We start from the raw sequence: 20,219 nt of genomic DNA, 5'->3' as shown, positions 1-20,219 counted from the left end.
TCGAGACGGAAAATACGTGTTCGGTCAAAAGACGTAGACACCTCAGGAAAGAAAAAGTGTTTACACACTGGTGATTACCTCCCTTGAGTTACTCTTTGATGTCAGAGGTGCGAAAGCTACAGGCCGGAAGCGGCACTAAAGCACGAACTTTCTCTCCAAACGACTAACATTACACAGAGCGTAAGAAAACCTAAAGTTTGAAGTAGACTTGTTGACATTGCATTCCCTACTCCGGGATCCGGGGCTGTAAACCAAAGGTGAATAGAGAAAGAAAGACAGAAGGAAAGAAAGCGACAAAATAAACAAATGGGAAAGGAGAGAGAGACAGACAGAGACCGAAATAAATCAAATATGGCGTGACACTTTGTTGCAGATGAATAATGGTTAACAAATCGCGGCAACCAAAACAATAATGAAAGTATGTCTGGGATCCCGATAACAGACAACAGAATGCCTCTACAGGAAAACATCAGGCCGGAAGCACACAATCAAAAGCAATCACCCACCACTGAATAGAAATAAAAGGCTCATAGAAAGTAAATCAATATTGAACAAACACAACAAAAGAACAGCAACCGATCCACCAGTATTAACAAATCAAACAAAGGCAGTGAACTCCAGAGAACAAACAAACAGTGCATGCTGACACAAACCTCTGGCAATTACAACAGCAACGAAAACAAGGAACATAAACGAGCGTGCGTGGTGAACGATGAGCTTGGAGGGATAATACTACGTTTCGCTGTCTCATGTGACATACTTCTTCTTCTTCTTCTTCTTTTTCTTCTTCTGCGTTCCCAGATATGTCATACAAGTTCGTCAACAACAACAACAACAAATACAAGAATATAAACACCAACAACGACACACAACAACACTCCATTCGAACAAAACTGACCAGTGTTAGAACTTTGCTCCGCAACCGAGCCCCTCCCTCCCCCCCCCCCACCACCACCACCCCCAGCACACACAACAACAACAACAACAACAACAACAACAACAACAACAACAACAACAACAACAACAACAACAAGCGTGTACTTACGGGCAAAAAGAGAAGGGCATGCAGAAATGATATTCCGTTTTGCTGTCAGAGATGACAGAAATGTTCTACGACGACAACAACAACAACAACAACAACAACAACAACAACAACAACAACAACAAGAGCGTGTACTTACGGGCATAAAGAGAAGAGCGTGGAGGGATAATATTCCGTTTTGCTGTCTGAGATGACAGAAGTTTTCAAACTCCTTGTCAGAATTCAGTCTGTCGGACAGAAACCTGCAAAAACGTATGTCTGGACTGAAGTTACACTTCCTTTAAAAACTTCAAAGACACATGGTTACAGCTTGGGTGGTGGTGGTGGTGGTGTGTGTGTGTGTATATATGTGTGTGTCTATGTGTGTACGTGTGTGTGTGTGTGTACGTGTGTGTGTGTTTGTGTGTGCGTGTGTGTGTGTGTCTGCGTTTGTGGTTAAGCGTACACGCATCTGGAAGTGTATCCGTGTTTCAGTCAGTTAGTCTGTCTCTGTTTGCATAAGTAAAGCGGCAGTTTCGACTTTAAACGTTTTGAAATGTCATGTAAACACAATTAGAAAACCGTTGCAGTTTCCGTCCGGAAAAGTTAAACAGTGCAAGCAAAAGCGCAAACCAAAACTTTCAAGTCATGCTTTTCCCCCATACCCACCATTACCCCCCTCTCCCCTCGCCACCCTCCTTTCCAGTTAAAATCAAGTTCAAACGATAGTGCGCACATCTATGAGAGTGATAGTGGCGGGCACAGTTGCGCTTGCGTGCGCGGTTGTGTTTGTGTGAGTTCTGTGTTTGTTAGTCTGTCTGTTGGCCTGCCTGCATATCTGTCTGTATTCTAAGCCTGTGTCTTCTGGAACACAAAAATGCATTTTCTGCTTGATTTTATCATTTTAAATGGTGTTGCTCAGCCAATGTTTATAGTGTGTTCAATATTTACTTTAAGTTTCGCTGCGTAAATACATCTGAATACAGAATTTCAACTTACTGTTTGGCTTCCTCGTAGGCATCGCAGTATTCGTCGAATTTACTCCAGAACTTGTTTGAGAAGAGATTGCCTGCAACACACAAAACACAATATTACTATCAGGAAACATACATATAATATGATACAGGCGCATAACTGGGCGAGTTGAGGCGTTTCATGGTAAGGGAGACGACCGTGTCCATTTCACTGAATGCCTAAGTACGAGTTGTCTCCACTTCTTCCCTCAGCGGGAGTAAGACCTCAGCTTTTGCTCATAGTAATTAAAATGCTATTGGTGCGGCTATTATTATGGGTCGACATTTGTCGCAAGTGTCGCATTGTCTGCGCAATATTCAGCCCATTTTGCGACAAAGCTGTTAGGGACAAGCTTTTAATCATACCCTTGCCGGAAGCCTTCGTTGCAACACCACATCGTCCGCGTTCGTATGTTGATTTAAAAGATTTTTAATTCAAAATTCATCAGACGAAACAATTAAAAATATACAACTAGGACACGCACTCAAGCAAATGCTTATTTTACGTGACCAAAACAATTATATTACACACATGTTCATAATGGTGGACATTAACCATAACAAAAAAAACCCACAGTAGAACAACATGATAATGGGAACTAAATACAAACAGAAGACTCTACAAAGGAGAAAAAGAAAACAGAAAAAGGCAACCACAATGAGAGCCTAGGACGAAAGCGCGTGGGAAGAGAACATCAAATCTCGAGACATGCAGCATATAAATGCTGGTATGTTGAAAAAGGTATGTGTGTGTGTGTGTGTTTGTGTGTGTGTGTGGGGGGGTGGAAGGGGGGATAGCTTTCGTTTCCTTGCTTCTGTCACTTTTCAGTCGGGCTGGTGTGAACATACAAATATTTCAATCAACATTAACAACTTTACATGACGCATTTTGACACCAGGTCTACAGACGTCACCACATACTAGAACCTACACATTTCCTCAAAGCTGCTTCCAGCTTTTTGGTGCACCTAACACACGAATTCGCCTGGTAAAACAAAGGAACGAGAAATGTGTATAACAAAGGGGAAAAGAAAAAGAGGACGAAAAAAAGGGAACACGAAAAAAAAACGAGAATGATGTTGTGGCACAACCATTTGTTGTCAAGTACGCATACATTCGGTTTGCTCCCCACCAAAAGTCTGATGCATACCGTCTTCGGGGGACTACGTGGGTTTGGCTACAGAGTGTTCCATCTTCTCGGAGAGTTTCTTTCCATGGATGACGAGCCTCCCTTGCTCTCGTTTTGATTTCGGAATGACCTTATTCAAGCTTTACTTCTTTAACCTTACTTATGACTGTCTCCTACCCAGGGGTGTCTAGGGTTGTTCATCTTGTAAGCAGACCACTGCACAAAAGCTAACACGCACTGATTCTTAAGAATAGCACTAGAAAAGAGCATCACTGCACAAAGCCATTACTACCCGTCTTCCATTTTCTCTAAATCAACTCGCTTCAGAAACTGGTCAGTCATCAACCACAGCCTTTGGTCAAAAAGAAACGTAATCAGGGCTGAATCTAAGAAGGGGGTGGGGCGGTTCCTGGGTTCTAGAAGACACCCCTCCCCTCCCCCTTAGACGGTAATTGTACCTGTTTACTCAAAAGGGGAGCCAAAATACCAGCTTCAATATGCTCAATTTCAACAGCATTTGGGCGGCAAGGCTTCCCAGCCCCTGTCGGCAAGGCTTCCCAGCCCCTGTCCCTCTCATACACTAGGTCAAGCCATGGAAATTACAATGTTTGGCACATTCTCTTTGGATCCGAGACGTGAAGATTAAAGGTTTCTAGGTCTCTGTCAACTCAGCTTAGGTTTAATACGGCTTTAAAGCAAATATTATAGTATAGTAATATTATAGTATGAGCCTAATAACAAACACATAATGCGCACACTGGTGACACAACACTGATTTACGGCACGATACGCCTCACATGAGTGTACATTACCCACGATGTCTCAGGGTGTCAAAGAAGAATTAAGTGCCATCGCCTCTTTTGTTGTTCATCCTGTATAGTCAACCAAGATCGTATGGCATTAAAAATGAGGTGAGCAATGTCAAGGTCAGACATAAAACAGAAAATTCCCTGCGATAGTTGAGCCTCGTTTATTTTCTTGTATATGTTTTGTTAGTTTGTGTTTTTCGTGAATCAGAAAAACAAGAAAGGTAAGTTGTTGGAACGTTTGTTATTGACAAAACAATACGTTGCAGTCACACATATAACGACACGACGGTCTTTTAAGTGCACACAAATGTGTATCACAAGATATAGGTGATGAATTCCATTATTTATTTGTCTGTGATTTTTTCAAAGAAGAAAGAGCTGAGTTGTTACCACCTTACTATTGGAAAAAAACCTAATGCACTTAAATTTAAAAAGTTGTTTGCTACTAAGAAAAAGAAATTGCTAAAGAATATCTTGGACTTTATTAATAGAATTTGAAACAGTTTTTCATAATTTTTTTATTTTTTTCATTTACTATATCAGTATATATTATGATTGTATTGATTGTATGTATTGTTCAAAATGCCCCCAGGGGTTATGGACTAATAAAACTTGAACTTGAACTTGAACACACAATTAGTGACAAAAACTTAGCTTGACGGAATGTTCGGCCGCTTGCCAGGAAGTCACTTTTTTTTCTTTTTTTCCTTGATTGTTCTTTTTTTTTTTATTCTGAGTTTTGGAACGTTGGCTCTTTGTTTTTGGATTTGTGTCTTACGTGGTCTTCCCATTATCTTGTTTTTCTTTTTGTATTTTCCCTTGGAAACATAGAGCAAAATGGAAAGAGAGGGGCGGGCATCTACACATTAGTACTTCAATGCAGCTTTGTCCATTACATACACAAAGTAGTAGCACTTACGACGTCGGAAAAAATGCAAGAAGTATACGCATACACGGCAAGCACTAAACCAAACAATAAAAATACTCTAAGGAAAACATATAAAACATAGTACTCTACTTCAGTACCTACTAAAGAGAACACTTACAGGGGCTGTGTAAAGACCACTTCAACGTTAAGTTTTGTGGCAAATTAAGAAACGTCCAAGGACGTCCAAGCAGGACACTTTTTTTCTGCAGTACTTTGGTGAGGATTAGTTGTAAGACCTGATGAATGTCGACTGTTCTGTGTGTACCGGTGTTTTACTTTCAACATCCAGAAGGTCATGTCGTAGTGACGTGACATATAGGACAACTCGGTTTTTAATGCTAGACTCAGCACAACTGTGACTAGTATGTCCTAATTTGTACTGATCGGGACTCAGAAGAGAATTCAGGAAATGCAATTATCAAAATTTAAATAAAAACAAACAAACAAAATAGCAAGTAAAATAAAACAAAAGAAACTGGTATTGCCATACAAGGTAAAACACAGCAAGAATGTAAATCAACAAAATATCAAGAGACTAACCGCATCGAATGCAGACGACTTACGCAGTCAAGCATATTATTACGAAAAAATACATTGAAATGTGGTCCCCCTTTTTCTCCGCGTACATTTAGATAATTTTCTTAACTTCAACTGAAGCAACGCAAAGTCAAGTTAGTGGATATGTACAAGTGCATGTACGTACGAACTTGAATGAACTCGCGCGCACACAAACACATGATTTGAGGGGGAGAGAGAGAGAGTGACTGAGAGAGAGAGTGAGAGAGAGAGAGAGAGAGAGAGAGAGAGAGAGAGAGAGAGAGAGAGAGTGAGAGAGAGAGAGAGAGAGAGAGAGAGAGAGAGAGAGAGAGAGAGAGAGAGAGAGAGAGAGAGAGAGAGAGAGAGAGAGAGAGAGAGAGAGAGAGAGAGAGAGAAAGACACAGAGACACATAGGCAAAACAAGAGGCGAAGCCTTCAAGGCTCACGTAAGAAATCGACAAACAGCAACACAAACTCAATCACTCCGTCACACATACACACACACACACACACAGTAAGCTTAGGTGGCACTGACAGTGTCATTGTGCAAGAAAGCGAGACACTAGATCTAGATCTGTCTGTCTGCATGTAGCCTACTTACAGACACGACTGCCAACTAGTCTCGGCCCGCTCAAAATAACAATGACCGAGACATTCCTTCGCGTGACGTCTAACCCTCTTACGCCATAATGTGACGTCTTCAAATGACGAAATGTTAAAGTTTCTACCACAGACATACACACGCACGCACGCACTCACATACGCACGCACGCACGCACGCACGCACGCACAGACAGACAAAGTTACGATCGCATAGGCAATACGTGAGCCAACAAAGAGAGAGAGAAAGAGAGAGAGACGGACAAACGGACAAACAGAGAGACAGACAGAGACAGTGTGAGTAAGAACCAACCACACGGACACAAAAAAACACAATACAATTCTAGCTCCAGGGTCCGGGAACAAACAAAGACCAAGAGAAAACCTGTGTACGCCAACTCAGAAACGCTGCCAGTACTTCCGGAAATCCACGTCACATCAAGAACAGCACAACGCTACAACAACTCACGACATCTGTGACAGCCTCCACTCTGACAAAACAAACCCCACAAACATCGCGTCCCCAGTCACCCCTGTCTTATAGACAACACACGTTCGTCGCTTCGTCTACAGATACAACAATACTACCTCGACTTGTCATGCCACTAGAGAAACGCGTTCCACACTTGAAATTTCAAACAGCTACTCCTAACTTTCGTAACGCTACCCCTATCACTATACCACATCAACATACAGTTTACCGTGATCTTCATTGTACGAGCCAGCCTACCCGTCGCTGTTGTAATTCGATACGCCTGCTTTCGCACTCATTACGAAATGGAAGTTCACATTCTGGACGACTTTTTCGGAATGAAACAATCCACAATTGACAAAGCTAACAAGGTCACGGTTTTGTCTTTCTTAGCGGTGAAATGAACTATTGCGGAGGCATAAGAAAACAATTACCGTTCTCAGTACTGAATTTAGCTCCGTCAGAGACATAGATATGTCTCTGGCTCCGTGGAGGAATAACAATACCATACATTCAACTAGATTGAAAACAAGACGACCACCACCAAAAGCAACACGCTAAAACCGTGTGTGCTCTTCTCTCTTCTTGCAGGTAGAAACAGATTTGTCTTTCTTGGAGATATCTATGGAACTAACTACTGCGGAGGCATAAGAATGGATTTAACGTTTTCAGGGGTGAATTTCGCTCCGTGGAAGAATGACAATACCTAAAATCCAACGACAATATTAACTAGGTTGAAATCCAGACGACTACCACCAAAACCAACACACTAAAATCGTGTGTGTGCATCTCTGTTGCTGCGGGTAGTAAGGCACAAAAAAAAGTCTGTTTACCGTAACATAAGCACAAACAATAAAGTCGGTCGGGATACCGTAAACAGACTTCTTTTTTTTTGGGCCTAACAAGAATGTAGTATGTACACGCAGGATTTTCACAAAAAGGTTTAAGCTGGTGTGAACCGTACGTCATCATAAAAGCCTCGCAGTTTATCTTGATTTTGAACTTGAGACGAGGCGGACATGTTTGTCATTAAAACGTGTCACGTGATTCCGTTTTGTGCGAACCATGCGCATGGATCTCAGCTTTGACTTTTAGAAAGACCGGGGTGGGATGGGGAAGGGGGGGGGGTGTGCTCAGGTTCAGGAGAAGAACAACAAAATCAGATTAGAAGAGGAGAATGTATGGGAACAATAGGCAATATTTGACAAATCTGGGGGTGAAAAAGCAAAAGGTTGAGATTGATTTCATCACGAAGAGTTCTAACACGATTTACGGCTCCTTTGCGATTGTTTCTTGATGAGGTACGTTTTTCGTCGTCGTCTTTTGTTCTCCTTTTTACATTTAGTCAAGTTTTGACTAAATGTTTTAACATAGAGGGGGAATCGAGACGAGGGTCGTGGTGTATGTGTGTGTGTGTGTGTGTGTGTGTGTGTGTGTGTGTGTGTGTGTGTGTGTGTGTGTGTGTGTGTGTGTGTGTGTGTGTGTGTGTGTGAGTGTGTGTGTGTGTAGAGCGATTCAGAGTAAACTACTGGACCGATCTTTATGAAATTTTACATGAGAGTTCCTGGGCATGATATCCCCAGACTTCTTTTTTTCATTTTTTGGATAGATATCTTTGATGACGTCATATCCGGCTGTTTGTAGCACAGCGAAACCACTACCGCGCTAAACAGGCTCGTCAGTTTCACTGCGTTTTGCACGAGCGGCGGACTACGGTCATTGTTAAAAAATGCAGTGCGTTCAGTTTCATTCTGTGAGTTCCACAGCTTGACTAAATGTAGTATTTTCGCCTTACGCGACTTTTTTTTTTTACATTTAGTCAAGTTTTGACTAAATGTTTTAACATAGAGGGGGAATCGAGACGAGGGTCGTGGTGTATGTGTGTGTGGTTGTGTGTGTGTGTGTGTGTGTGTGTGTGTGTATGTGTGTGTGTGTGTGTGTGTGTGTGTGTAGAGCGATTCAGAGTAAACTACTGGACCGATCTTTATGAAATTTTACATGAGAGTTCCTGGGCATGATATCCCCAGACTTCTTTTTTTCATTTTTTGGATAGATATCTTTGATGACGTCATATCCGGCTGTTTGTAGCACAGCAAAACCACTACCGCGCTAAACAGGCTCGTCAGTTTCACTGCGTTTTGCACGAGCGGCGGACTACGGTCATTGTTAAAAAATGCAGTGCGTTCAGTTTCATTCTGTGAGTTCCACAGCTTGACTAAATGTAGTATTTTCGCCTTACGCGACTTGTTTTTGTTTTTTTACATTTAGTCAAGTTTTGACTAAATGTTTTAACATAGAGGGGGAATCGAGACGAGGGTCGTGGTGTATGTGTGTGTGTGTTTGTGTGTCTGTCTGTGCGTGTGTGTGTGTAGAGCGATTCAGACTAAACTACTTGACCGATCTTTATGAAATTTGACATGAGAGTTCCCCGGACAATTTTTTTCATTTTTTGGATAAACGTCTTTGATGACATCATATCCGTCTTTTTGTAAAAGTTGAGGCGGCACTGTCACACCCTCATTTTTCAATCAAATTGATTGAAATTTTGGCCAAGCAATCTTCGACGAAGGCCGGACTTTGGTATTGCATTTCAGCTTGGAGGCGTACAAATTTAAGTAATGACTTTGGGCATTAAAAATCTGAAAATTGTAATAAACATTTTTTTTTTATAAAGTGATCCAAATTTACGTTTTGCTTAGTCTTCATCATTTTCTGATTCCAAAAACATATAAATATGTTATATTTGGATTAAAAACAAGCTCTAAAATAAAAAAAATAAAAAAAATATGATTAAAATTAAATTTCCAAAGTCAATTTAAAAACAATTTCATCTTATTTCTTGTCGGTTCCTGATGCCAAAAACATATAGATATGATATGTTTGGATTAAAAACACGCTCAGAAATAAAAAGCGAAGAGAGGTACAGAAAAGCGTGCTTTGCAGCACAGCCCAACCACTACCGCGCTAAACAGGCTCGTTAATTTCACAGCCTTTTGTACGAGCGGCGGACTACGGTCATTGTGAAAAAATGCAGTGCGTTCAGTTTCATTCTGTGAGTTCGACAGCTTGACTAAATGTTGTTATTTCGCCTTACGCGACTTGTTTGGTGTTTTTTTTTTTTGTCCAGGTCAAAACGTAGAATATTCAACTATTTTGAAAAAATATAGAAAAATACTTGTCGGTGCAAAAAGGCTGTGACACTTTTTTTTCGAAAACGATGTTGACTTCAAGCTCGATTTAAACGGTTGCCTCGAAATAGGAATAATGTTCAAATGATTTGACATTTTTAATTGTATTCCACTGAGGGCAAGGTGGCGGCCCGTAGTCTTCGTGCATGCTATTGAATTTGTTGTGCGACAATTGTCAGCAAATTGGGGTTTCTCCCTGAAGCTTTTCTTGTCGACGCCACCCCACGCCTACTTCTCAGTCCATCTTCCCGCCAAGCTCCACACCTCATATTAAAGGAATGAAATTGTTCGTGCTATTAGCATCACTATCTGTGTGAATCTACACCACCCAGTCAGTCACTAAGCTGTTCCATCCGTCTAGATTACCCTGACAAAGTCTCCCAGCGGCAAGGGATGTCAGTGTGTTGGAAGTCTCGTGTTTTCAGACATCAATCACATAATAACAGACTCTAAGTTTGCTCGAGTTTAAAAGTTCACGACTCTGAACGGTTGTTTCTATAAAAAGTGAGTATGGTGAAATGGGAGATTTAACATTAATTTTAACCCTGACCCTGAAAGAGATGGGGAAGAGAGAGAGGGGGAGAAAGAGAGCGCGAGAGGGAGGGAGGGAGGAAAAGAGAGAGAGCGCGAGAGAGAAAAAGAGAGAGAGAGAGCGAGAGAGAAAGAGAGAGAGAGAAAGAGATAGAGAGACAGAGAGAGAGAGAGAGGAGGAGAGAGAGAGAGAAAGAGAGAGAGAGAGAGAGAGAGAGAGAGAGAGAGAGAGAGAGAGAGAGAGAGAGAGAGAGAGAGAGAGAGAGAGAGAGAGAGATGCTCACAGACAGACATACAGACAGAGAGACAGACAGAGAAAGTCAGAATGGAAAATAATTGTCTGCGTTTATTCGTACTTATCCATGATGTCGCTTCAAGAGTGGCTTGTAAATTTAAAAAAATAAGTCATGATTTTTTTTAAATGTCTTTTCGCAAGGAGATTTCGTGACACCAAAAAGGGTTTTTCAGAGGGTTCGAACCAGGGCCGGAAAACAGGTCAACCTTATGCGTCGACTCAGGGGCCGTATCCATGTCCCACCCCCGTGTCACCACAGTAGTGGAACGTAAAAACCTCTGTCATTCTGCAAAAAGCGCAGGTGGCTAATTACAGGTTAATAAGAACGCACCTGTAGCGCGACTCTGTTGCTGCTGGCAGCTGTCCACAAGGAAGAAGCTACCCGAAGGTCCCCGCGATGTGATAATAAAGGGTTGAAAATGAAAATATTTCAGAAATGTGGAAAGGGGAAAGCCTTTTAGAGCCAGACAAAAATGCAATCAGACAGAGAGGAGAGAAAGGGGGATGGGGTGGCAAATAAGGAGGAGGCGGAGGAGGAAGAGAAGGAGAGTGATAGAAAGCGAGGATTACAAATGTGTCTTTGAATATATGAAGGAAATTGAGCCGAGAAGGATGGCGGAATTATTCACATAAATACGCGATAAACAGTTCGCTCACCTGTTGAATACAGATACCAATCTGGAATCCCCGTCCATTTACATTCCATTTTTATTTTCAAAGCTGATATCATCAAACTTTATATTATAATTGCATATTAAAAGCAAACATCAGCTGCATGAATAAAGGGTGGTAACTTGGGTTTAAAATAATAAATGGTTTGGTGACTCAAACATTTTATGTGAACAGTGACTTTTTAAGAATCTATTTAATGATCAAAGGAAGGGACAATTAACTTTAAGTGATGACTTATCGTAGTATGTTATCTACCTCGACAATTATTCTGAAACTCTCGGATTAAACGCCGTTTACCTTCAGACAGTTATATAGAACAGATGAACCGAATCTCTCTCTCTCTCTCTTTTTTTTCTCTCTCTCTCTCTCTCTCTCTCTCTCTCTCTCTCTCTCTCTCTCTCTCCCCCTCCCTCCCTCCCCTCCCTCCCTCCTCCCTCCTTCTCTCTCTCTCTCTCTCTCTCTCTCTCTCTCTCTCTCTCTCTCTCTCTCTCTCTCTCTCTCTCTCTATCTCCAACCCACACACCCCTCATTCATAATAGTCACAACATCCTATTTCAAATACACCATAATTATATATTTTTAATTGGAGTTCGCATGCAGTTTGGTTGAAGACGTGCTTCTATCGGAATTTCCACAAATCTTAACGACGTGTGACACGCACTAACTGGGGTCGTTCGGGTCATACCAAGCCCTTGTCCAGTCAGTGGGTAAACCCTGAAACATAATACGACTCTCTGCTGGACATTGGATATGTATGTGTGGATGGTCATGTCCGCGTGCCTTGCTCTACCCCTCTCTTTGCGGCCTTGAGAATGAAGGCAGAAATTCCAGTACGATGTGAAGAATAAGGTAAGGATATATAATTGTGGGGGGGGGGGGGGGGGGGAGGGGGGAGTGGTAAGGGTGGGGGTGTGTGTGTGTGTGTGTGTGTGTGTGTGTGTGTGTGTGTGTGTGTGTGCGTGTGTGTGAGATTGATTGATTGATTGATTAAACTTTATTACAGAAGGATGGAGATTTTAGAGAGAGAGAGAGAGAGAGAGAGAGAGAGAGAGAGAGAGTGAGTGAGCAGGGAAGCGGGGGGGGGGGGGGGGTCGGGTGTTCGCGTGAGCGTGCAAGTTACTATGTATTGCCATAATAAGGCCGGATGTATTCATATATCTTTGAAGGCGGTGGGGGGGGGGGGGGGGGGATGGGGACCAAGGAGTGAGCATGACACCCGCCCTATCCTCAGACATTCAGAGACTTCACAGGAACGTGTTTATCCGACAAGAGCATGTTCGTGCACATCTGTAGCACGACTCTTGTTGCTGCTAGCTTTCCCCTGGGAGGAACCACCTAATTTCCCCAACAATGGGACAACAAAGAACAAGTCGCGTAAGGCGAAATAACAACATTTAGTCAAGCTGTCGAACTCACAGAATGAAACTGAACGCACTGCATTTTTTCACCAAGACCGCATACTCGTACTTTCGTCAGTCCACCGCTCGTGGCAAAGGCAGTGAAATAGACAAGCCATGCGGAATAGTGCGGTAATGGTCGCGCTGAGTAGGATAACACGCTGTTCTGTATCTTTATTCTTTTTAGCGTAGTGAGTTTGTTTTTAATCCAAACATATCATATCTATATGGTTTTGGAATCAGGGACCGACAAAGAATAAGATGAAATTGTTTCTAAATCGATTTATTAATTAATTTTAATCATAATTTTCAAATGTTTAATTTTTAGAGCTTGTTTGTAATCCAAATATAACATATGCATATGTTTTTGGAATCAGAAAATGACGCAGAATAAGATGAAATTGTTTTTGGATCGTTTAAAAAAAAATTAATGACAAGTTTCCGATTTTTAATTACCAAATTCATTAATTATTGTTTAAGCCACAAAGCTGAAATGTAATGCCTAATTCCGGGCTTCGTCGAAGACTGCTTTGCCAAAATGTCAATCAATTTAATTGAAAAATGAGGGTGTGACAGTGCTGCCTCAACTTTTACAAAAAGCCGGATATGACGTCATCAAAGACATTTATCGAAAAAAATTAAAAACAAGTCCGGGGATATCATTCCCAGGAACTCTCATGTCAAATTTCATAAAGATCGGTCCAGTAGTTTAGTCTGAATCGCTCTACACACACACAGACAGACAGACACACACACACACACACACACACACACACACACACACACACACACACCCACACACACACCCACACATACACCACGACCCTCGTCTCGATTCCCCCTCTATGTTAAAACATTTAGTCAAAGCTTGACTTAATGTAATGAAACAAAATGACGACAAAGATATGACGTCGAATATGACACAACTATTCAGCATGCATTCACTCACAAATCAATATTTGAATTTTTCGAGAGAACAAAAAAGAAGAAATGAAACAAATGAAGGAACAAATGAAGACGGTGTCCACACTTACCGATGCAGGTAGATGTGGTATCCCAAGTCCCGACAGCCGTGTCCAACTGCAACATACAAGAAACAACACACATCATCATTCTGGTGAACGACTTGGGCCCACTGCTTCCCTTGTCAACTGTTTGGCTCGCCTTTTCAGATATCAATCAAATCAAATCAAATCAAATTAACTTTATTATCTCACATGGAGAAATGTCAGTGGTGGTACATGTAACATAAAGACACACGCAGGACTACAACATTACTATTATATTTTGATATTATATTTGAATATGTGTACAATAAATAAGCATTGTTCTCAACTAAAACACCTGTCTGTATACAAATCTGTCGCTGTTAAGATTTAAAACAGATATGTACAATAGTCATACACAACAAATGCCGTTCAATTCCGTTTAAAAATCACAAACTACCACATCGGAACTATATGGACAGGCTTCACCATGGCATAAGACCATCCCTGCACTTGATCACATACCGAAATTGAACAATAAGGGTGTAGTCTGTGCACATCATGGGGATTTGTTGGTGAATTAATTAACCAAAGGCCACCAGTTGCTTTTTGAAAAATTAATTCATTACACACAAATCAAAACTCACCACAGCAAGCAGTCAAAGCGTTTATATTTTGGCATTAAACTTTATCAAAATGGAGAAATAATCGTATCCCATGGCCAGATATAAGACGGCGAGCCAAACTGTTTACACGGTAAGAAGCGTGTCTTTAACATGAGCAAACATTGCTTATAACAAATGAAAACGTACAAAAAGCATTGAGTCGCCATTTTTGTTCAGCAGTTGAAATTGCCAGAAGAAATTAGATTAAAACATGTTGCACAAACGGGTTTTTTTCTCAAACACAAGTCGCGTTGTGGTGGGTTGTTGTTTTTTTTAACAATATTTCCCCCACAAACCTTAGCTGCCGATGATGACCTGAGCCTCTTTTTCACAGTTAATCCTCTGTTCACAGAACGTGATGTCAGTATTCCACGCTGGCTTCTCTCAAACACTGACTCAGCTACTCCAACGACTGAAGAGACTGTGCAGTGATGTGCGTACCTACGACGGTGTCTTACCCGAACGCAAGACTGCAAACTGATTGTGCTGTCTCCTCCCCCCCCCCCCCCCCCCCCCCCCCCCCCTGGCCCCCATCCCCTCCCCCTCCACCCCCATCCGCTCCTCTCACCCCGATTCCACTATTCCGTGACCTCCTCTTCTGATTCATTGAACCATGTCTCCAAACACAAGTTGTAGATTTTCACCTGTACGTACAGCGCTCAAATGTTAGCTCAGTTTTGGTCCATCGTCTATACACTACTTTCAGACGATAAACACAGGCAGCTGCACTGGTCACGAACGTGTCTTGCAACCTCCAGTTCAATCATGTTTTCTTTACGCCATGCGCGACCGACAAGTCTGCCTCATCTTCCTCTAATTGAGTTTAGCCGTGTCCTCGGGCGCGTGTCTTGAGTCGTGTCATGATTACACAGGTGTTTCATGGGCTTTCAAGGGGCCGTTTACATTGCTAATATTATCTTCACAGCACGAATAACGCCTCAAGCCTTAGAGATCGCGAGCAGATCATAGAAAACTTCCCCGCCCTCCTTACAGTGTTATGACATGAGGATGTCGTATGGTGATGTCTAAATGACAGCATCAACACTTGTTGACGGTCGTGGTGTGGTGTGAGCTTTGACAAGCGGGGAATTGCTGTTGTAAGGGGACCGCATCCGCCGACACAGTCTCGCTTCCGGCTACGACGGAAGTGGACCTTCGAGGTGGCCATTGGGAGCGATGAATACGAGTCATTCTATCTTGTTTAAACCATGTTTTATTCCCCAATTAATTAATACAATACACGAATGATTTGTTTGTTCTTGTTGTCCCATTTTGTTATCACTTCCTAAATTACCACCCCATCCCTTTTGGATTAAATTGTTTTATTATTCTGGACATGCAGGGTGACATGTATAATACTTCTTCTTCTTCTGCGTTCGTGGGCTGAAACTCCCACGTACACTCGTGTTTTTTGCACGAGTGGAATTTTACGTGTATGACCGTTTTTTACCCCGCCATTTAGGCAGCCATACGCCGTTTTCGGAGGAAGCATGCTGGGTATTTTCGTGTTTCTATAACCCACCGAACTCTGACATGGAGTACAGGATCTTTTTCGTGCGCACTTGGTCTTGTGCTTGCGTGTACACACGGGGGTGTTCGGACACCGAGGAGAGTCTGCACACAAAGTTGACTCTGAGAAATAAATCTCTCGCCGAACGTGGGGACGAACTCACGCTGACAGCGGCCAACTGGATACAAATCCAGCGCGCTACCGACTGAGCTACATCCCCGCCCATGTATAATACGATATGAACATTTGTTACCACACATCCACCCCTTTTCTGTTACTTTGTGTATGTAGCTTTTCTTTTTGTTATAGTTTTCTAAAATGAGTATTTCCATTTTGTCCGCTATCATGCTTTAATTACCACTATCATGTTTTCACTAAGATTGCTTTAAATAAGCACTATGCTCGAGTTAGAAATCATAAATGCCATAAATATATTGTTATGTTATGATACAAATTGAATAAAGTCGTGTTTAAACCAATACAATACACACTCAGCATATTTAGACCAACAACAAGCTATAAGTTTATAGTGATGCTCCCTCAATTCTATCCCATGTTATTGGGGGTTTTCCCTTACAATTTGCATAAATGATGTACCATTGCTTGTTTTGAACCACCCTTTTCTTGTTTGTATTTTTATTTGGAGCTTTTCGTACCTGTATTCGGCTTTCTGTCAAGAATTAATAGCATACGTAAATATGTGTCGTTGCTGCTGTTTCTTGCTGATACTTTGTCCATACATTGGGACTTCATTAATGGATGTGTACGGTTGGTAGCCAATCCAGCGATTGAATTTAATTTGGGGAGCAATCGTGTACGGTTATTTTTATTAAAATCGATAAAATACAAGTTTAAAAAAAATCTTATACAAAGTTCAAAGTTCAAAGTTTGATCAAAACGTCTGCTTGTCACAATCTGATTTCCGTGTCACTGAATATTCCAACGGTTACTTGATTAAAAACAAGACCCCAAGATAAAATGTTCCTTTATCTTAGAAAAAAACATCTAGATGAGGAACGAAAAGAAGTGTGGCCGTCACCAATTCCCTTGCAGACCAAACTATACGGCAGTAGACAGGAGTTGGAGAAAACGACAACATTTATCACCAGTGCTGGATTGATCGTGTAATCTCTGCGAACGCCAAGAAGAAGGAGAAGAAGAAGAAGAAAAAACATCAACAACTTGTTCTAGAAATTTCAAACGTTCACAGAGGCATACCTTCAATATCCAAGATCCTGCTTCGATGATCTTCAGATTTGGTAAATAGTGACACAACCCATTCGATGAATCCACAAAGTAACTCCAAATTTGATACTCCCTAGCATAACGTTGTCAAAGCATTCACAAAAAACTGCAGATCCTCCGTTCGTCTACCTGCTTGAAGAGTGTGATTTTGAAAAACTAAGCAATCACAGAAACTGCAATAAAATTCCACAGTTCGACTCTCTGCTTGTAGAGTGTGAACTTGGGAAACTAAGCATTCACGGAAACTGCAATTCCACCGTTCGACTTTCTGGTTGTAGAGTGTGAACTTGGAAAACTAAGCATTCACGGAAACTACAATTCCACACTTCGACTTTCTGCTTGTAGAGTGTGAACTTGGAAAACTAAGCTATCACAGGAACTGCAATTCGACCGTTCGACTCTCTGCTTGAAGAGTTAATTTGAACTTGAAAAACAACCACCACAAGATCAAAACAACGCTTCGCTAAACCGGGAGAAATCCGACTATTACTAAACCAGGATAAATCCGACTCACGTTCAAGCTGTTCACGTTGTAAGCTGAGCCCAGACACTGCAATTGTACGCCGGACCATTGGACACTACGCAATACGGGTCATTAGCTAAAGAAAATCGCTGAACCAGATCGTGTGGATTTCAATGACCATAGTTTGTCCCTCTCTCTTTCGCCTCCCCGCCGTTTACACCCCTTTCCCATTGTGTGTGTTTCGATCACTTTGACGGGGTCGAATTCAATAACTTCAACATATAAGTGGGAGTACGTTTCATACAAATAAACTGAATTTTAAAGAAATGTCGTTTATTTTGATGGTTTAACCCTTTCAGTAATATTTTCTGATCAAGATACTTGCTAGTTGCAGTCCTCTTTTTAATAGGTTTAACAGTGATCGACAAGAAGAAGAAGAAGAAATAGGTTTAACGAAACTCCGTCAACTCCAACCTGAGTAGCATAATAGTTGCAGCGTGTGACTCTCACAATGGCGGACCGGGTTCGATCGCCACATAGGATGTCCACCTAATTGGAAATGAGTACCTGACATTATTTAGGGCCTCTTTCTCTTTGAACATGTTTGAATATGCGCAGTCAGTAACCGAATGCGAAATTTGGTCCAGCGAAAACTTTAGATCGCTACACACCGGTGTAACACGAAACCATTACTCCCACGAGCTTTATACTCCGGAGTAAAAATTTCGTACGAAAAAGTTACTCCCTTTACGAAAAACCTACTCCCCCATTACACGAGAAAATTACTCCCCGCGACAGGTGAGTTCCGAGTAAGCATTTTGTACAATAATGTTACTCCCCTAACGAATAAATAACGAATAAATCACTTCACCCTAACACGAACAATGTAACTTCCCATGCCAGGTGTACGTAATTTTTACTCCCTTGTTCCCTGTTAGTCTTGGTGGTGGAAGGGGTGGAGGGAGGGTAGTGCGACATTCGTTTGTGGGAGATCACATATTGGCATTATCCTTTCGCACGCATCCCATTTTCGAGTTCGAGATTTGTACTGGAAGTAAAAAAAATGGGGAGTAAACATTTCGCGGAGGGAGTAATTTTTGTCGTGCATTGGGGAGTTCTTTTCTCGTACGAAATGTGTACTCGGAGTAAGAATTTCGTACGAAATTTTTACTCCGGAGTAAAGATTTCGTGTTACACCGGCGTTAGGGAAGCTAGCAAGGGGGCGCAAGACGAGAGGAGGCATCACCGACATTTAGCTCCCCTAAAAGTATTTACACCCCCGGTATAGGGGTGTGTATAGGATTCGGTCCATGTGTTTGTTTGTTTGTGTTCACATATAGATCTCAAGAATGAACGGACCGATCGTCACCAAACTTGGTGAACAGGTTCTATACATTCCTGAGACGGTCCTTACAAAAATTGGGACCAGTCAAACACACGGTTAGGGAGTTATTGGTGGATTAAGATTCTACAAGGACTTATAGAGGCACATATTAATGGTCAAAGGGAAATAACCTTCTCAGTTGGTGGCAGTGAGAATGGTTATTTCCCTTTGACCAACGGGGGTGTTTTTCCTACCTCGGAGGAATTTCTTGTTGATATTAGTTTTGGAATAGTTGAGTCTGTTTTCCAATTGTGGGTGACCTCGTTAAGGGCAACCTTAGATGTGGTTATTACTTTATCAGTTTCCGTTGACGGGCGCTGTGGCGGGGTGGTAAGACGTCGGCCTCTTCATCGGAAGGTCGAGGGTTCGAATCCCGGCCGCGGCCGCCTGGTGGGTTAAGTGTGGAAATTGTTCCGATCCCCCAGGTCAACTTATGTGCAGACCTGCTATAGTGGGTTAACCCCCTTTGTGTGTACACGCAAGCACAAGACCAAGTGCGCACGGAAAAGATCATGTAATCCATGTCAGAGTTCGGTGGGTTATAGAAACACAAAAATACCCAGCATGCTTCCTCCGAAAGCGGCGTATGGCTGCCTAAATGGCGGGGTAAAAACGATCATACACGTAACATTCCACGGGAGTTTCAACCCACGAACGCAGAAGAAGAAGAAGAATTAGTTTCCGTTTACGTCGTTAAAAAGGCCAAATGAAAACAAAATGTCAGAACAGACTATTTTGCATAATGCTATAACTATTAACACTAAACTGTCTCCTTTGAATAATATAGCAAAATTGTACCGAAAAATGATCGCTAAAGCAATTAAACATTGTCTGTCATGTACTGGATTCGTTCAGCGTCACCTAGCATAAGATCGTAAACACACGAAAAACAACCAAACATGTGCAAATACGGTCAAACGCCACTTCGAGTCCGTTCCACTGAATGAATACGGTCCAACAATATTCGGCCAAACGAGATTCGGCCAAACGAGATACTGTCAAACGAGATACGGTCAACCGGGAGTACACCGTACATTTCGGGTGGATCTTGCCGAATTCGACCCCTTTGGCTTCTAATCTCACATACACGTTCAGAAAACTGTTCAAGTCATTCTCCCCATTCCCCCGCCCCTGACTTTCGATCAATAGCCAGGGTAGGTGTTATCGGGGTGTTATTGTCTCAGTCCATTGAACTTGCCACCAACGTCGCGCCACTGGAGGTCACGCTCGGACGCTTGTGCTGTTTACTGAATGCATGACCAGTCATCTGTGACGAGTCCGAGTTCGACGTGTCAGTATGTGTATATAGGATAAATCGCGCTTTTTTCGATACTTGTTCAATCGAGTCTGGTTTGAATTCGAGCAGACACTTGT

At 42.0% G+C, this 20,219-nt stretch overlaps 1 protein-coding gene across 1 annotated transcript in view; it reads right to left on the bottom strand.

Moving 5' to 3' along the window:
- Positions 1–20,219, bottom strand: part of LOC138961748 (uncharacterized) — a gene marked incomplete at its 5' end in the record, with an annotated part of 229,391 nt that overhangs the window by 159,026 nt on the left and 50,146 nt on the right. The window contains 3 exon segments of the mRNA XM_070333420.1: positions 1,182–1,284; positions 2,021–2,090; positions 13,627–13,672. Of these exon segments, the coding sequence (XP_070189521.1) occupies positions 1,182–1,284; positions 2,021–2,090; positions 13,627–13,672 (219 nt within the window).

Source organism: Littorina saxatilis, linkage group LG3 (genome assembly GCF_037325665.1).
Source record: "Littorina saxatilis isolate snail1 linkage group LG3, US_GU_Lsax_2.0, whole genome shotgun sequence".
In the NCBI taxonomy this organism is placed as follows: Eukaryota; Metazoa; Mollusca; class Gastropoda; order Littorinimorpha; family Littorinidae; genus Littorina; species Littorina saxatilis.
Note: the sequence above shows the minus strand (reverse complement) of the source record. Positions and strands in the feature narration are given on the sequence as shown.